At 46.0% G+C, this 19,669-nt stretch overlaps 1 protein-coding gene across 1 annotated transcript in view; it reads left to right on the forward strand.

Annotated features, from left to right (window-relative positions):
• Window positions 1–19,669, forward strand: part of LOC110528134 (protein kinase C delta type) — a 29,225-nt gene that overhangs the window by 6,188 nt on the left and 3,368 nt on the right. Inside the window, exons 2-15 of the mRNA XM_021609956.2 lie at window positions 3,138–3,273; window positions 5,054–5,253; window positions 5,353–5,422; window positions 6,254–6,413; window positions 6,960–6,991; window positions 7,193–7,278; window positions 7,962–8,091; window positions 8,174–8,274; window positions 10,578–10,677; window positions 10,849–10,979; window positions 11,181–11,354; window positions 11,608–11,699; window positions 18,823–18,885; window positions 19,170–19,308. Coding sequence (XP_021465631.2) covers window positions 3,159–3,273; window positions 5,054–5,253; window positions 5,353–5,422; window positions 6,254–6,413; window positions 6,960–6,991; window positions 7,193–7,278; window positions 7,962–8,091; window positions 8,174–8,274; window positions 10,578–10,677; window positions 10,849–10,979; window positions 11,181–11,354; window positions 11,608–11,699; window positions 18,823–18,885; window positions 19,170–19,308 — 1,593 coding nt within the window. The 5' untranslated portion in view covers window positions 3,138–3,158. The remainder of the gene's footprint in view (window positions 1–3,137; window positions 3,274–5,053; window positions 5,254–5,352; window positions 5,423–6,253; window positions 6,414–6,959; window positions 6,992–7,192; window positions 7,279–7,961; window positions 8,092–8,173; window positions 8,275–10,577; window positions 10,678–10,848; window positions 10,980–11,180; window positions 11,355–11,607; window positions 11,700–18,822; window positions 18,886–19,169; window positions 19,309–19,669) is intronic.

Raw genomic sequence — 19,669 nt, forward strand, 5'->3', positions numbered from 1 at the left:
GCGTAAAACCCTGATGTAGTTATGATATCATTACATTTTACATGTATTTATTGTTGTTTAAAAAAAACTGGTGGCTTGTTTTTCGTTACATTTTATTACAGCCAAACTTCTTAGAAGGATTCACCTTCCCCGCACGCTCGCAACGTCTGGAGATGTGTGATTATGCGATTTTGCGATTATGTTCATAAAACATAGGCCTATTGGGAGCAGTATAACGCTGCGTGGATATTCTCCCTTTCTATTTATATTGGATCTTTGTCCAGCAACTGTGAAAAGTTTGGATGTACGTAAACCCTCCATTGTATGCGTTGTTTTAATATTATATGCCCATGGGGAGAAATTATGGTGCCTGTAAGTGTGGCATAGCCGATTTAAAACAAGTTGTTTCGTTTTGATTACAATTATTCGTTATCTTCTTAGGCTTTATCAATCATTCATTTAATATTGCTTATTGACAACGTTAGGCATGTCCATGCTCAGCCATAATGCAATTTACAGTAATCCTAGACCCTATATCAGTGCTAATTCTATGTATATATTTTCACATAAAAACCAAGCAATTACTTAACGTGTTTAGATAAGGTAGGTCTACATTTTGTATTTTTTTTTCGGTAAACCATTTAACAAACTATAGCGAACTAACATTGGAATTGGAGTTGATTATACGCAATACATAAAAGACTGTAAATACACAAATTGAAGCAACCACATATTTTGCCTTTGAACACGCTCTGATTGGCCAGTGAGGGCCAAGCCTCGACACACCCACAACGTGTTTATTCATCAAAACCCAGCTCTTTCGAGCCAATGCCATCAAGTGCGCCAATAATTGTGATAGTGAAAAAAGCAAAACTATTCCTGACACACCCCTGAACATATAAGCTACTGCCTGTGGTTGATTTACCAAATAGAGCCCAGTGGTGTGTGATGTCATTGTCTGAGGTGCTATCAGTCAGCTGTCTGTGAGTCATAAGGGGAAGATGTGTGAATGCATGTCTGAGAGAGAGAGAGAGAGAGAGAGAGAGAGAGAGAGAGAGAGAGAGAGAGAGAGAGAGAGAGAGAGAGAGAGAGAGAGAGAGAGAGAGAGAGAGAGAGAGAGAGAGAGAGAGAGAGAGAGAGAGAGAGAGAGAGAGAGAGAGAGAGAGAGAGAGAGAGAGAGAGAGAGAGAGAGAGAGAGAGAGAGAGAGAGAGAGAGAGAGACGGAAGGGATTATGAGCTCACAGCACATTGATAAGCTCTACATAAATAATTGCTACCACATATACTGTACAGAGAGAGAACTAACTGGTGGACAAGGTTAGTTAACAATGGCTCTTGAACATAGGAAGAGAAAGAGTCCCTTGTCCTTGTCAACCCAGGCTCTGATCTGATAGGTAATCAATATCAATCTCTGTGATTCCCTGGTAACACACGCACAGGCATGCACGCAGTCACACAAACACAGGCACGCACACACAGAGTTTATTATTGATCAACACCTGAAAGCAGCACAGCTCAAGGCTTGAACAAACACATGGACACCTCCTTTAGTACTGCATGACATTCCTGTCTCTCTTCCACCTCTTTTCTGTCCTCTTAACGTTTTCTTTTTTTTCTGTCCTTGTTTCTGCCTCCATTTCCTTGTCTCCTAACTTATTGTTGATGTGTATGGGTGGTGGTGTAGAGCTGGTGAACAGAAACACAGGACTTTGGACATATTGAGACCTGCTCCCTCCCAGGAATGCAGGGAAATACCTTCACTCCCAGAGCTACACTCAGAGAGGATCAGTCTTGTACAGCTAACCTTGTGGGGACACACAATTCAGTCCCATTCAAAATCCTATTTTCCCTAACCCTAACCCTAACCATAGCTCCTTACCCTAACCCTAAAACCAACCCTAGCTCCTAACCCTTATCATAATTCTAACCCTAACACTAATTCTAACCTTAACCCTAAACCAAGTAGCATTTGACCTCGTGGCAACCAACAAAATGTCCCCAAGTTAGTCAAAAATGTGTTTGTTTACTATTCTTGTGGGGACCTCTGGTCCTCACAAGAATAGTTAAACATGTCAACACACACACACACACACACACACACACACATACACACACACATGCACATGCACATTCTTCAACACCTGCTACTATAATTTCACACCATACATACGTTCTCACGGACAAAATGATCAAAGCAGCTGTCATTGACAGAAGTGCTTTGCCTTTCTGTGTTCCTATTGTAGCCTACGAGTGTGTTGCTTTGAATTAGGATTCTCCTAATGTGATATTGAACCCTTAGTTTAAGTTTAACCGGTAGTTCACAGTGTCATTAAAGTCAGAGTCTACTTGTTGCAGTATGTGAGAAGGGCATTGTTTCTCAGATTTGAATCATTATTTAGTTCAGTGATGGATCTCAGGCCTATTTCACAGAGACAGTTTCTGTTTGTTTAAGTGACTCATAGAATCTCTTTCTTTCTCTCACACACACACATCTCTCTCACTCTCACACACACGCACGCACGCACGCAAACACACAATCTCTTTCTGTCATATGACTCGATTAGGGGACTGATATCTAATCTCTTCTCCCTTTCTCTCTGTCTCTCCTCATTTCCCTCTACCTTATCCATTTTGCTTGTCTTCTTGAGTGGATACATATCACACTTTAGGCTTTGCTTATACTTTTACAATGATCAAACAATGAATGAAACAAATATCCATATTAGTAGCATGTGACTGGTGATGCAGGGTGTGTGTATGTGTATGTATAGCTCTCATCACCATTGGTGATGTTCAGATGCCACATCTTAATTTGATCATCCCGTTGTTGCAGGAACATTTTTAAGAGGTGTATTCAAGGTTTTAAAAGGCTTCTAAAGTTTGTAATTTCCACTTAAACATGTCAGACTTGATTTGCCCTAATTAAAAATGTACCAACCCCTACAAAAAATGTCCAGTAATTATAATCCACATAACAATTGACATTTCCTGTTGCTGCAGGATTATTTTCCTGCTGTAGAAAACGGTCTCAAATTAAGATCCTACATCTGTAACTGAATCACGTCTGTCATGTACGTATGAACAGAAGGCTGAGTGATGGACTGTTTCTAGAAATATGTTGCTGTGGTTACATTCTGCTTGGCCATGTCTTTGAACAGGTGGCCCAGTGACGCGTCACCATGGAACCCTTCTTGCGGATCGCCTTCAACTCTTACGATCTGGGTGTTCTGTCCCCCTTGGCCCCTTCTGATACCCCCTTCTGTGCCATCAAGATGAAGGAGGCCCTCACCACCGGTGAGAATCTGACTATTACTATACAGTGCCTTGCGAAAGTATTCGGCCCCCTTGAACTTTGCGACCTTTTGCCACATTTCAGGCTTCAAACATAAAGATATAAAACTGTATTTTTTTGTGAAGAATCAACAACAAGTGGGACACAATCATGAAGTGGAACGACATTTATTGGATATTTCAAACTTTTTTAACAAATCAAAAACTGAAAAATTGGGCGTGCAAAATTATTCAGCCCCCTTAAGTTAATACTTTGTAGCACCACCTTTTGCTGCGATTACAGCTGTAAGTCGCTTGGGGTATGTCTCTATCAGTTTTGCACATCGAGAGACTGAAATTTTTTCCCATTCCTCCTTGCAAAACAGCTCGAGCTCAGTGAGGTTGGATGGAGAGCATTTGTGAACAGCAGTTTTCAGTTCTTTCCACAGATTCTCGATTGGATTCAGGTCTGGACTTTGACTTGGCCATTCTAACACCTGGATATGTTTATTTTTGAACCATTCCATTGTAGATTTTGCTTTATGTTTTGCATCATTGTCTTGTTGGAAGACAAATCTTCGTCCCAGTCTCAGGTCTTTTGCAGACTCCATCAGATTTTCTTCCAGAATGGTCCTGTATTTGGCTCCATCCATCTTCCCATCAATTTTAACCATCTTCCCTGTCCCTGCTGAAGAAAAGCAGGCCCAAACCATGATGCTGCCACCACCATGTTTGACAGTGGGGATGGTGTGTTCAGCTGTGTTGCTTTTACGCCAAACATAACGTTTTGCATTGTTGCCAAAAAGTTCAATTTTGGTTTCATCTGGCCAGATTTGTGCAATATACGACTGATTGTTGTCCTATGGACAGAGTCTCCCACCTCAGCTGTAGATCTCTGCAGTTCATGCAGAGTGCTCATGGGCCTCTTGGCTGCATCTCTGATCAGTCTTCTCCTTGTATGAGCTGAAAGTTTAGAGGGACGGCCAGGTCTTGGTAGATTTGCAGTGGTCTGATACTCCTTCCATTTCAATATTATCGCTTGCACAGTTCTCCTTGGGATGTTTAAAGCTTGGGACATCTTTTTGTATCCAAATCCGGCTTTAAACTTCTTCACAACAGTATCTCGGACCTGCCTGGTGTGTTCCTTGTTCTTCATGATGCTCTCTGCGCTTTTAACGGACCTCTGAGACTATCACAGTGCAGGTGCATTTATACGGAGACTTGATTACACACAGGTGGATTGTATTTATCATCATTAGTCATTTAGGTCAACATTGGATCATTCAGAGATCCTCACTGAACTTCTGGAGAGAGTTTGCTGCACTGAAAGTAAAGGGGCTGAATAATTTTGCACGCCCAATTTTTCAGTTTTTGATTTGTTAAAAAAGTTTGAAATATCCAATAAATGTCATTCCACTTCACGATTGTGTCCCACTTGTTGTTGATTCTTCACAAAAAATACAGTTTTATATCTTTATGTTTGAAGCCTGAAATGTGGCAAAAGGTCGCAAAGTTCAAGGGGGCCGAATACTTTCGCAAGGCACTGTAGTTACTAGTGTGTTATAGTAGAAATATATTAGTCCCATTGTCCCACACAGTCACATTGTAACCCTGTCATTAAATACTTTATACTGTATGTCCTATGAAAGTCATACACGAGGACCAGTGTTGTACAGATATGCAGGTTTTTAGATTATTAGACAAGAGTATGAAAGAAATCAATCTCTATCTAACCTCTCTTTCTAACCTCTATCTAATCTCTCTCTCCCTCCCCCTCCTTCCCTCTCTCCCTCCTTCTCTCCAGAGCGTGGTAAGACGCTGGTTCAGAAGAAGCCCACCATATTCCCAGCCTGGAAGGCCAGCTTCGACGCCCACATCTATGAGGGGCGTGTCCTGCAGGTGCTGCTGATGAAGACTGCAGAGGAGCCATTGGCCGAGGTCACAGTGGGCATGTCTGTCCTTGCCGAGCGCTGCAAAAAGGCCAACGGCCACGCTGAATTCTGGGTAAGAGGGACTTTGACTACAGTCTGATTCTCTACTGTCCTGCATGAATTGTGTGTCTAACTTGCAGATGATTGTGTGTGTGTGTGTGTGTGGGTTCAGGTTGACCTGCAGCCCTCAGGGAAGGTGATGATGGCAGTGCAGTACTTCTTGGAGGGAGCAACTGATACAGGTGAGACTCAGGAGATGAAGCCCACCTCTACTCTTCTCATCCTCCTCTGTTCCCCTCCTATCTGGTCTGTTTGTGATCTATATTTTATATGTCATGTTTGTCACTCTGAAGCTGTCTGTCTGCTCCCTTGGTTCTCATCTGTTCAATGCTCACCTTTGGAGTACAGACGGAGCAAGAGGGAACAGAGCAAACTGTTTGTTTGTGTTTGTGGGGACCAAAAGTCCCCACAAGAATAGTAAACAAACTCAAATTTGACCAACTGGGGACATTTTGTTGGTCCCCACGAGTGTGTGTGTGTGTGTGTGTGTGTGTAGGTGTCAGCATGGACAGAGAGGACTTGGAGAGATTGGGAGTATATGTCCACTGCATTGAATCATTTCTACAGTATCAGCCTCAGAGTCCCTGGTCCCTGTTCCAAAGTCTTTATCTCTATCCTTTTACACAAAGACCCACTCTACTGTGTGTACGTGCTATCTATTCCGCTGTCATCTGTCTCACTCTGACGCACACACACACACACACACACACACACAAACACACACACACACACACACACACACACACACACACACACACACACACACACACACACACACACACACACACACACACACACACACACACACACACACACAGGTTTTGTGTATGAATACCTGTCTGTTAGTTTTTAAACATAGTTCTCTTACTGGCTCTATAAGGTTTTGCCTGTTTTCTCAAACCAACAGTGGACCAATCACTCCAAATGTTGTCACTACTGTTCCTAACGCTACAGTGATGTTTCTTAACCATAAGGCTGTGCTGTTAGCCTGACTCTCTCCCTGTCACCTATAGAGGGAAAGCCTCCCACAAAGGAGGAGGTAGGGGGTCCCACCATAAACCGCAGACGAGGAGCCATCAAACAGGCCAAGATCCACGAGGTCAAATGTCACGAGTTCATCGCCACCTTTTTCAGACAGCCCACCTTCTGCTCCGTCTGCAGAGAGTTTGTCTGGTAAGTTATCAATGTTGTCCAGCCGCCTGTCCTCATGGCTCTTTACTCCTAGCTCTACTTTCTGTTCGCTTCATGCTAACAGAAGTCATTCCCTATTTACAAGTTTTATTATCAGTTCCATTCATCCAATTTAAGTGGCAACGTCTTGGTCGGTCTACTTTATACTGAGAGACTGAGTGGAGGGATAAGATAAGGCAATGTCTTAATATGGCCTATGATCTCCCCCTATCTATCTAACTTTAGGGGTTGTGTTTCCGGGAGTGGGTCAGAAGTCGTGCATTGTCTGGAAATACCAACACAAGACTTATCAACATTTAGCAATGTATTTGCAAAATCAGCACAGCTTCCACTACTAGTCCTGTATTATTAAACTGGAGTTGTGTTGTAGTAGAATAGGTTGTGTCTCTGGAGACGGTGGATGAGTATCTGTGTGCTGCTGTATAAACGGTGCTCACCTGTCATCTATATAGTCCATTCTCACTGTGTCTCCATTCATCATCACTGGCCCTCCACAATCTCTCACTCTTATACCTTTGTATTCTACAGGGGGCTCAACAAGCAAGGGTACAAGTGCAGACGTAAGTGTACAATAATGTGGACAACCTACTGCTATACAACCACATACACATAACATCATAGATACACATCTATAAACCCTGTAGTTATAAACACTACCTCAATGCAGAGCAGATTGTACAGCCCTACCAGTGACTTCGATATCTGCCTGTATGAATGGTGCTCACCTGTCATCAATGTACTCCATATCTCTTCTCTCCCAGAATGCAATGCAGCTATTCACAAGAAATGCATCGACAAGATCATCGGCAGGTGTACGGGCACGGCAGCCAACAGCCGGGACACTGTGGTACGTTGGGACTACTAATTAAGTAATTCATTAGATTATTTATTAATTTACTTATTTGTGTCAATCCAATGTGGAGTTTACTCCCTATGAGTTTTCCGTTCCATTGACTAAACTGGTCAGGAGGTTTTCCTCCATTAATAATGTCAACAATAGCTGTGATGCCATTAGCTGTCAAGGTGTCATAGGGTCAGAGTCCAAACTGGCAAGCATCAATCAGACATGTAACCTCGACCAAGGATGAGGTCCCCTCACATCCCCATCAATATTCATCAATAGAAAGGGCCAAAGAGCACATGTAACTGAGCTTAGAGGTTACATTCAAACAGGACGGAATTACCTTCACTCATACGTGAGGGTTGGTGAGAAGGGGTGTGTTCTGAGTTAGAAAGGGGCGTATATAAGGCCCTCTCTAGACTAGAGAGAGAGTAGGAGAGGAGACCAAGAGAAAGTGTGCCTGTCTATGACAGTCTACAGGACCCCACTGAAACTACTACAGACAGGACCTAGGCTCAGGAAGAATAACACCATGGCACGCAAAACAAAAGAAGATGGGGAGAGAACAAGGAAGGAAGGAGAGAGAGAGAGAGATGCGCGGGCCATGAGGTACCCTCCCAGGCGGGTGTTTTTCCCCCCTGGTACCGATGGATCTGGGTGTTGATGAGTTGTGTGTGTGTCCATCACAGTTCCAGAAGGAGCGCTTTAAGATCGACATGCCACACCGCTTCAAGAACCACAACTACATGAGTCCCACCTTCTGTGACCACTGTGGCAGTCTGCTGTGGGGCCTGGTCAGGCAGGGCCTCAAGTGTGAAGGTAAGGAGCCGCGTGTGTGTGTGTTGTGTCTGCATTGTCATTGTATTTAACTATATACTGTAACTCTTCTATGCTCTTGTAGATTGTGCCATGAATGTGCATCATAAGTGTCAGGATAAAGTGGCCAACCTTTGTGGAATCAACCAGAAACTACTGGCTGAAGCACTTACACAAGTCAGCCAGGTGAGTGAGGGAGCTGATTGTGTGCATGTGCAAGCGTGCAGGCATGTGTGTGAATGTGTGTTCTTGCAAGTGCATGTGTGGGTGTATGTGCGTTGACATATGTTACTGAATGCGTGTGACACCTGACCCAGATCTACTGTATCTGTATGGCTATGGGAACCTGAGCTTCTTGTCCTGGTCCCAGTTTTTTTTAAGTTCTGGATTTCGGCTATCGGGTAGGATAAAATGCATCGAAAAATAATTAATAGGACGGGAGTCCCAATTGAAGTCAATGATTTGTCTGTTCTATTCATTCTATTTCTATGCATTTTATCCTATCCGATGGGTGAAATCCAGATAGATAACTTCTGAAAAACTGGGCCCTGGTATGTTTATGGACAGGAAGACTTTTTGGGGTGCTGAGTCTTCCATCAACCCTAATGCTCCTTATCATGGCCCTGTCTAGCCAATAGCAATTAACTACCTTCCCCTGGACACTATGTTTATATATTATGTTATGACTAAGGTCTGACTGAATAAGCTGCTATGTCATTCTTAAGTCATTATGTAGGCCGTATAACAATGGGGTCAAGTGAAATGCTGTATGACTGTTCAACAACAGTATTTTACAGCCCTGTCCCCATACAGGGTAATGCATCTTTGTTTATGGATATCTGTCAAAGGTGACAACGAAGGTCTTATTTGCTTCTCCCTCTCATCACCCTTCTATATACAGTGGGGAGAACAAGTATTTAATACACTGTCGATTTTGAAGGTTTTCCTACTTACAAAGCATGTAGAGGTCTGTCATTTTTTATCATAGGTACACTTCAACTGTGAGAGACGGAATCTAAAACAAAAATCCAGAAAATCACATTGTATGATTTTTAAGTAATTAATTTGCATTTTATTGCATGACATAAGTATTTGATCACCTACCAACCAGTAAGAATTCCGTCTCTCACAGACCTGTTAGTTTTTCTTTAAGAATCCCTCCTGTTCTCCACTCATTACCTGTATTAACTGCACCTGTTTGAACTCGTTACCTGTATAAAAGACACCTGTCCACACACTCAATCAAACAGACTCCAACCTCTCCACAATGGCCAAGACCAGAGAGGGTGTCAGGACATCAGGGATACAATTGTAGACCTGCACAAGGCCGGGATGGGCTACAGGACAATAGGCAAGCAGCTTGGTGAGAAGGCAACAACTGTTGTCGCAATTATTAGAAAATGGAAGAAGTTCAAGATGACGGTCAATCACCCTCGGTCTGGGGCTCCATGCAATATCTCACCTCGTGGGGCATCAATGATCATGAGGAAGGTGAGGGATCAGCCCAGAACTACACGGCAGGACCTGGTCAATGACCTGAAGAGAGCTGGGACCACAGTCTCAAAGAAAACCATTAGTCCCCCTGCTCAAGCCAGCGCATGTCCAGGCCCGTCTGAAGTTTGCCAATGACCATCTGGATGATCCAGAGGATCATGTGGTCATGTGGTCTGATGAGACAAAAATAGAGCTTTTTGGTCTAAACTCCACTCGCCATGTTTGGAGGAAGAAGAAGGATGAGTACAACCCCAAGAACACCATCCCAACTGTGAAGCATGGAGGTGGAAACATCATTCTTTGGGGATGCTTTTCTCCAAAGGGGACAGGACGACTGCACCGTATTGAGGGGAGGATGGATGGGGCCATGTATCGCGAGATCTTGGCCAACAACCTCCTTCCCTCAGTAAGAGTATTGAACATGGGTCGTGGCTGGGTCTTCCAGCATGACAACGACCCAAAACACACAGCCAGGGCAACTAAGGAGTGGCTCCGTAAGAAGCATCTCAAGGTCCTGGAGTGTCCTAGCCAGTCTCCAGACCTGAACCCAATAGAAAATCTTTGGAGGGAGCTGAAAGTCTGTATTGCCCAGCGACAGCCCCGAAACCTGAAGGATTTGGAGAAGGTCTGTATGCAGGAGTGGGCCAAAATCCCTGCTGCAGTGTGTGCAAACCTGGTCAAGAACTACAGGAAATGTATGATCTCTGTAATTGCAAACAAAGGTTTCTGTACCAAATATTAAGTTCTGCTTTTCTGATGTATCAAATACTTATGTCATGTAATAAAATGCAAATTAATTACTTAAAAATCATACAATGTGATTTTCTGGATTTTTGTTTTAGATTCCGTCTCTCACAGTTGAAGTGTACCTATGATAAAAATGACAGACCTCTACATGCTTTGTAAGTAGAAAACACTGCCGATTTTGCAGGTTATCAAATACTTCTCCCCACTGTATGTATTATCTCTCCCTATATTTCCTGTATGTCTTTCAGAAATCCTCCACTCGGCGCTTGGACCCAACCCTAGCTGACCCAGATATAGGGGTCTATCAGGAAGTCAATAGGAATTCCACTAGTGGTCTGGATGTTAATGGTCAGTCTGTGTTTGATTTTATGAACATATTTGATGTGTTATTTTAAATGAGTTGAAATCAAGTTTGTGTGAATGGTCTGGAGTAAAATATGTTTTTATATATAACGTTAATTATAATGATGATTATGATGACAATTGTGGTGATGACTTTATAAGCTGTGTCTTCCCCAGACGGCCACCCTTATGGCAGGCTGTGGAAGGGCTCCAGCCCGCATCCCCCATCTCGCCTCACCCACCTGACACTCATCAACGTAGACAACTTTGTCTTTCACAAGGTCCTAGGCAAGGGCAGCTTTGGCAAGGTAAGCCTGGTACAGCAGACATTCAGGATTCCAGAGCAGTAAAGCAGTAAAGCTCACCACAGTACAGTTCATATACAATGAAGCAGTAGGGACAACAGACTTTAATATTACCACCAATATAATATTTAATCAGGCTCTCCTCTCTTCTTTCCTTTATTCTGTTCCTCCTCTCTTCAACCCCCCCCCCCCTCCTCTCCCCAGGTCCTGCTGGCAGAGTTGAAAGGTCAGGGGGAGTGGTTTGCGGTGAAGGCCCTGAAGAAAGACGTGGTTCTGATGGATGATGATGTGGAGTGTACCATGGTGGAGAAGAGAGTCCTGGCCCTGGCCTGGGACAACCCCTTCCTCACACACCTCTACTCCACCTTCCAGTCCAAGGTACAGACTGTAGCCCTACACACACTCCTTGGTCCTCTTACTTACTGTGTGCCATTCTGGTTATAATAGCAACATATAGCAGCAATATTTTTTCTGATTAACATTACTAATAACAATAAGTGTCTACAAAAGCTGTCTCCAATAAGAAGTGATGTAAACACAGACTCGCTATCATAGCTCATTACACTACTACTGTGCTAGGTAGCTTTACAGTATGTGTTATGATGCCTGACTTTGACCGTGTTGTTCACAGGAACACCTGTTCTTTGTCATGGAATATCTGAATGGAGGAGACCTGATGTTCCATATTCAGGAGAAGGGACGCTTTGACCTCTACAGAGCAACGTGAGTTTCCCCAGTCACACAGACAGAGATAAACACACACCCCTAATGTCACTATTACTCACTCATAGAGACATACAGACACTCACCACCAATACTTTGATGGAAACCAGACAGCTATAAAGCAAAGACGGTGTTTACACAGTGTGAGACTGTAGCTGTGTGTTATGGGGTTATGGGGTTTCCCTGCTACATACAGGGAAATTATGCATTGGTGGATTTTGGGTTGGTCACCGTTCATGGGTAGCTGTTCACCATGCAAAGGAATGTGTGTGTCTCTCTCTGTCAGTGTGACTGTATTTGTTTTTGCAGGAGTCCCACAAGAGAAAGACTATATTCAGATAGTTTGAGTGAGGTCAACCACAGAGAAGGTACAGAGTCGCATGGCTGTTGAGCCCTTCTGAGTGTGGATCTGAAATGGGATGTGGTGTTAAAGTTTTTCAGTCATTAGGTACCTCTATCCCCTCTATGCTCAGGACAGGTGAGATGACAGGAGACATTCACTTCTACACTGTTGCCAGCTATACCTGATCCAGCATTGGCATCTGCTCCTATTGTCCTCACCCACGCTCCCCAAGGACCGTCTCAGAATGTTCACCTCTCTGCTCTCACTCTATTAATCATTAACTAATTGTGTGTTTGTGTGTGCGCGCGTGTGTGTGTGTGTGCAGCACACAAGCTGGCAGTGCAGAATGGAAAGTCTTGTGGGTTTGGTTTCCTGGTTATGTAATATGTTTCCCAGGGTAGTTTGGTGAACTGTTGAGTTTCAAATGAGTTCCACTATCACATAACAATAAACCTGTATCCAATAACTGACCCTAAGCATCTTAACGCAGTGGCACAGAGACACTGGGCCACACCCTAAAAACACTTAACACAGTAAAACCCAATACTTACTGAGTTGCCTCTTCACAATTTGGCATACTGTTGTGAGGTTCCCCCAGAATACTACACTGTGTATGTGTGTGTCTACATGCATGTGCGTGTGTGTGTGAGTGTATATGGGTCATTCCACCAATAGAATGCCTTTTGGGTAGTATCATTTGGTAAAGAAATTCAATAATTTTAACATTCTGTCATAAAGACCACATGTTCTTCATAAAAACATGTTTTCCCAACTAAAGATGTCATGTACTGTCATGTTGTGTCTTGTCGCTGTCCTTTCCCTTCACCCTGTCTCCCTCTGCTGGTCGTTGTTAGGTTACCTTTTCTCCCCCTCTTTTCCCCCAGCTGTGCCTTGTCTCCTCCTAACCACCTCGTCACCCCTTTTCCCACCTGTTCCCTTTTTCCCTCTGATTAGGTCCCTATATCTCTCTCTGTTTCTGCTCCTGTCCTTGTCGGATTCTTGTTTGTTGTGTTTCATGCCTGAGCCAGACTATCGTCATGTTTGCTGTAACCTTGTCCTGTCCTGTCGGAATCTGCCGGTCTATCTGAGCCTACCTATGTTTGGTTATTAAAGAAGCTCTGTTTAAGTTAGTTCGCTTTTGGGTCCTCATTCACTCACCGTAACAGAAGAATCCGACCAAGAATGGACCCAGCGACTTCGGATCCTCTCCACTCAGCCGTCGAGATCCAGGGAGCGATGCTAGGCAGACACGAGCAGGAATTGTCTGCTGCTCGACATGCCGTTGAGACCCTGGCCACCCAAGTCTCCAACCTCACAGAACAGGTTCACCATCTCCGCCTCGATCCACCGGCCACTTCCAGGGCTCTCGAATCTCCGGAGCCCAGAATCAATAACCCGCCGTGTTACTCTGGGGAGCCCACTGAATGCCGCTCGTTCCTCACCCAGTGTGATATTGTGTTTTCTCTCCAGCCCAACACTTACTCCAGGAGCACTGCTCGTGTCGCCTACGTCATATCTCTCCTTATTGGACGGGCTCGTGAGTGGGGCACGGCAATCTGGGAGGCAAGGGCTGAGTGTACTAACCAGTATCAGGACTTTAAGGAGGAGATGATACGGGTTTTTGATCGATCTGTTTTTGGGGAGGAGGCTTCCAGGGCCCTGTCTTCCCTATGTCAAGGTAATCGATCCATAACAGACTACTCTATTGAGTTTCGCACTCTTGCTGCCTCCAGTGGCTGGAACGAGCCGGCTTTGCTCGCTCGTTTTCTGGAGGGTCTCCGCGCAGAGGTAAAGGATGAGATTCTCTCCCGGGAGGTTCCTTCCAGCGTGGATTCCTTGATTGAACTCGCTATTCGCATTGAGCGACGGGTTGATCTTCGTCACCGAGCTCGTGGAAAGGAGCTCGCGTTCTCCGTTGCCCCCCTCTCCGCATCACTACCATCTTCCTCTGCCGGCTCGGGTGCTGAGCCCATGCAGCTGGGAGGTATCCGCATCTCGACTAAGGAGAGGGAACGGAGAATCACCAACCGCCTCTGTCTCTATTGCGGTTCCGCTGGTCATTTTGTCATTTCATGTCCAGTAAAAGGCCAGAGCTCATCAGTAAGCGGAGGGCTACTGGTGAGCGCTACTACTCCTGTCTCTCCTTCAAGATCCTGCACTACCTTGTCGGTCCATCTACGCTGGACCGGTTCGTCAGCTTCCTGCAGTGCCTTAATAGACTCTGGGGCGGAGGGCTGTTTTATGGACGAGACCTGGGCTCGGGAACATGACATTCCTCTCAGACAGTTAAAGGAGCCCACGGCCTTGTTCGCCCTGGATGGTAGTCCTCTCCCCAGGATTCAGCGTGAGACGCTACCTTTAACCCTCACTGTTTCTGGTAATCATAGTGAAACCATTTCTTTTTTAATTTTTCGTTCACCTTTTACACCTGTTGTTTTGGGCCATCCCTGGCTAGTTTGTCATAATCCTTCCATTAATTGGTCTAGTAATTCTATCCTCTCCTGGAACGTCTCTTGTCATGTGAAATGTTTAATGTCTGCTATCCCTCCTGTTTCCTCTGTCTCTTCTTCACAGGAGGAGCCTGGTGATTTGACAGGGGTGCCGGAGGAATATCACGATCTGCGCACGGTGTTCAGTCGGTCCAGGGCCACCTCTCTTCCTCCACACCGGTCGTATGATTGTAGTATTGATCTCCTTCCGGGAACCACCCCCCCCCGGGGTAGACTATACTCTCTGTCGGCTCCCGAACGTAAGGCTCTCGAAGATTATTTGTCTGTAGCTCTTGACGCGGGTACCATAGTCCCCTCCTCCTCTCCCGCCGGAGCGGGGTTTTTTTTTGTCAAGAAGAAGGACGGGTCTCTGCGCCCCTGCATAGATTATCGAGGGCTGAATGACATAACAGTGAAGAATCGTTATCCGCTTCCTCTTATGTCTTCAGCCTTCGAGATCCTGCAGGGAGCCAGGTTTTTCACTAAGTTGGACCTTCGTAACGCTTACCATCTCGTGCGCATCAGGGAGGGGGACGAGTGGAAGACGGCGTTTAACACTCCGTTAGGGCACTTTGAATACCGGGTTCTTCCTTTCGGCCTCGCTAACGCTCCAGCTGTCTTTCAGGCATTAGTCAATGATGTCCTGAGAGACATGCTGAACATCTTTGTTTTCGTTTACCTTGACGATATCCTGATTTTTTTCACCGTCACTCCAGATTCATGTTCAGCACGTTCGACGTGTCCTCCAGCGCCTTTTAGAGAATTGTCTTTTTGTGAAGGCTGAGAAGTGCACTTTTCATGCCTCCTCCGTCACATTTCTCGGTTCTGTTATTTCCGCTGAAGGCATTAAGATGGATCCCGCTAAGGTCCAAGCTGTCATTGATTGGCCCGTCCCTAAGTCACGCGTCGAGCTGCAGCGCTTTCTCGGCTTCGCGAACTTCTATCGTCGTTTCATCCGTAATTTCGGTCAGGTGGCAGCTCCTCTCACAGCTCTTACTTCTGTCAAGACGTGCTTTAAGTGGTCCGTTTCCGCCCAGGGAGCTTTTGATCTCCTCAAGAATCGTTTTACATCCGCTCCTATCCTTGTTACACCTGACGTCTCTAGACAGTTCGTTGTCGAGGTTGACGCGTCAGAGGTGGGCGTGGGAGCCATTCTTTCTCAGCGCTCCCTCTCTGACGACAAGGTCCACCCATGCGCGTATTTTTCTCATCGCCTGTCGCCGTCGGAACGTAACTATGATGTGGGTAACCGCGAACTGCTCGCCATCCGGTTAGCCCTAGGCGAATGGCGACAGTGGTTGGAGGGGGCGACCGTTCCTTTTGTCGTTTGGACTGACCATAGGAACCTTGAGTACATCCGTTCTGCCAAACGACTTAATGCGCGTCAGGCGCGTTGGGCGCTATTTTTCGCTCGTTTCGAGTTCGTGATTTCTTATCGTCCGGGCTCTAAGAACACCAAGCCTGATGCTTTGTCTCGTCTCTTCAGTTCTTCAGTAGCCTCCACTGACCCCGAGGGGATTCTCCCTGAGGGGCGTGTTGTCGGGTTGACTGTCTGGGGAATTGAGAGGCAGGTAAAGCAAGCGCTCACTCACACTCCGTCGCCGCGCGCTTGTCCTAGGAACCTTCTTTTCGTTCCCGTTCCTACTCGTCTGGCCGTTCTTCAGTGGGCTCACTCTGCCAAGTTAGCCGGCCACCCTGGCGTTCGGGGTACGCTTGCTTCCATTCGCCAGCGTTTTTGGTGGCCCACCCGGGAGCATGACACGCGTCGTTTCGTGGCTGCTTGTTCGGTCTGCGCGCAGACTAAGTCCGGTAACTCTCCTCCTGCCGGCCGTCTCAGGCCGCTTCCTCTTCCCTCTCGACCGTGGTCTCACATCGCCTTAGATTTTGTCACCGGACTGCCTTCGTCAGCGGGGAAGACTGTTATTCTTACGGTTGTCGATAGGTTCTCTAAGGCGGCTCATTTCATTCCCCTTGCTAAGCTTCCTTCTGCTAAAGAGACGGCACAAATCATCATCGAGAATGTTTTCAGAATTCATGGCCTTCCGTCAGACGTCGTTTCGGACAGAGGTCCGCAATTCACGTCTCAATTTTGGAGGGAGTTTTGCCGTTTGATTGGGGCTTCCGTCAGTCTCTCTTCCGGCTTTCACCCCCAGTCTAACGGTCAAGCAGAACGGGCCAATCAGACTATTGGTCGCATCTTACGCAGTCTTTCTTTTCGCAACCCTGCGTCTTGGTCAGAACAGCTCCCCTGGGCAGAATACGCCCACAACTCGCTTCCTTCGTCTGCGACCGGGCTATCTCCTTTTCAGAGTAGCCTCGGGTACCAGCCTCCGCTGTTCTCATCTCAGTTCGCCGAGTCCAGCGTCCCCTCCGCTCAGGCTTTTGTCCAACGTTGCGAGCGCACCTGGAAGAGGGTCAGGTCTGCACTTTGCCGTTATAGGACGCAGACTGTGAGGGCTGCTAATAAGCGTAGAACTAAGAGTCCTAGATATTGTCGCGGTCAGAGAGTTTGGCTCTCCACTCAGAACCTTCCCCTTAAGACGGCTTCTCGCAAGTTGACCCCGCGGTTCATTGGTCCGTTCCGTATTTCTCGGGTCATTAATCCTGTCGCAGTTCGACTTCTTCTTCCGCGATACCTTCGTCGCGTCCACCCGGTCTTCCATGTCTCCTGCATCAAGCCCGTCCTTCGCGCCCCCGCTCGTCTTCCCCCCCCCCCCCCCCCCATCCTTGTCGAGGGCGCACCCATCTACAGGGTCCGTAGAATTTTGGACATGCGTCCTCGGGGCCGTGGTCACCAGTACCTCGTAGATTGGGAGGGGTACGGTCCTGAGGAGAGGAGTTGGGTTCCCTCTCGGGACGTGCTGGACCGTGCGCTGATCGAGGATTTCCTCCGTTGCCGCCAGGTTTCCTCCTCGAGTGCGCCAGGAGGCGCTCGGTGAGTGGGGGGGTACTGTCATGTACTGTCATGTTGTGTCTTGTCGCTGTCCTTTCCCTTCACCCTGTCTCCCTCTGCTGGTCGTTGTTAGGTTACCTTTTCTCCCCCTCTTTTCCCCCAGCTGTGCCTTGTCTCCTCCTAACCACCTCGTCACCCCTTTTCCCACCTGTTCCCTTTTTCCCTCTGATTAGGTCCCTATATCTCTCTCTGTTTCTGCTCCTGTCCTTGTCGGATTCTTGTTTGTTGTGTTTCATGCCTGAGCCAGACTATCGTCATGTTTGCTGTAACCTTGTCCTGTCCTGTCGGAATCTGCCGGTCTATCTGAGCCTACCTATGTTTGGTTATTAAAGAAGCTCTGTTTAAGTTAGTTCGCTTTTGGGTCCTCATTCACTCACCGTAACAAAAGAGGTTAAATTTAAAAAAATACTTTAGTAAGTGCCAAATAAAGTAACAGGGTTGACCCTAACACAGATGTTTTCAACATCAAATCCATTTGCGCGTAACAGGGTTGACCTTAAAATGAGGTACAGAGGTAAATGAATCAGTAATCACATGAAATAAATAATAATCTTCAGAAATGACTGTCAAAACAACAAAATAACTAGGGCTTTACCATGATGGTGGAAACTTGGGGGTTAAGTGGGTTACAATATTCCAAGAAGTCAGAAAAACATGTGAGGGACATGTCTAAATGTGAGGGACATGTCTAAATGTTTTAAAATTCAATATTGGTGCACTATTTCTACTTAAAATATCAAGCGATCTGTTCGCTGAACAAACTACCCATATGATGGTGTGTGTGTAGCCGGTTGATACCAGGACATCTTAGATACGGCTGATGCGTGTGACGGTATCTACTTGTGTGTTGAGTGAGAGTCAGAGGAGAAACCTGTCTGGACAAAGCTTACTTCAAGTCAATCATTCAGTCTCTCAATCCCAATCAATCACCAGCGACAAAAGCATACACAGTCTCTCTCCACCTATGTCAAGGCCCAATCAGTTTCCCCATGTCAGAGTTGAAAAGAGAAGCAGGTCAGAGATACTGTAGGCTAATCCTTCAGCTCTGGCTAGGCTGGGGCCACTGGGCCAGGAGCACCTCTCAGGTTTCACCCTACAGTATGAGGCCATTGTTCAGCTCTCCTCTCTGAGCACCACTCTATACAAATGGCCTCTTCAATAATGCAGCTAGCTACACACTGGACTGGAGTCCTCAGCGACAGACAGCAGTGTTCAGGGACTAACTCAATAGGAAAGTAGATAGAGTAGTACTCTGCTGCCAGCCAGCTGGATCTCTAGACTGTGTAGTGATGTTTATCTCTCTTTTTCCTCCCTCCTTTCTTCTCTCCCTCCCTCCAGGTTCTACTCTGCTGAGATCATCTGTGGCCTTCAGTTTCTGCATTCCAAAGGGATCATTTACAGGTAAATAGCAAATGCCATCATCAGCACTCTAATGTACACTCACTAACTTCTTACTCACTCAATCACATTACCATACAGATAAAAGAAAATGGCCAGAGCCCTTCCACCAAGGATTGATATAGTGATAGTATCACGTTGTGGGACAGTGAGTATGTGATTATTAGCTGTGCTTTTCTGTACTGTCACAACTCTAGTCACCCTCTCAACCTTTCTACACCACACATTTCTTCCCATCCTGTCTTACCTCCAACTCTCCCTCACTTGTTTTGTCTTTCTGCCCTCAGAGACCTGAAGTTGGATAACGTGATGTTGGATCATAGCGGCCACGTAAAGATAGCAGACTTTGGCATGTGTAAGGAGAACGTGTTTGGAGAGAGCCTAGCCACAACCTTCTGTGGGACTCCTGACTACATCGCTCCAGAGGTATGGAACACAGACATACACTCTCAGAAAAAAGGGTTCCAAAAGGGTTCTTTGGCTGTCTACATATGAGAACCCTTTTTTGGTTCCAGGTATAACTCTTTTGGGTTCCATGTAGAACCCTCTGTGGAAAGGGTTCTACCTGGAACCAAAAGGGTAATTTAAAGGGTTATCCTATGAGGACAGCCGAAGAACCCTTTTAGGTTCTAGATAGCACCTTTCTTTCTAAGGGTATACTGTTTACATGGCTGCATCTCATGACACCCTATTCCCTATTTAGTACCCTACTTTTGACCAGAGCCAAAGTAGTGCACTCTGAGAGATGGGTTTAGGTGACAACATCACAAAAACGATGCGCACGCTT

The sequence above is a fragment of the Oncorhynchus mykiss genome, chromosome 7, assembly GCF_013265735.2.
Source record: "Oncorhynchus mykiss isolate Arlee chromosome 7, USDA_OmykA_1.1, whole genome shotgun sequence".
In the NCBI taxonomy this organism is placed as follows: Eukaryota; Metazoa; Chordata; class Actinopteri; order Salmoniformes; family Salmonidae; genus Oncorhynchus; species Oncorhynchus mykiss.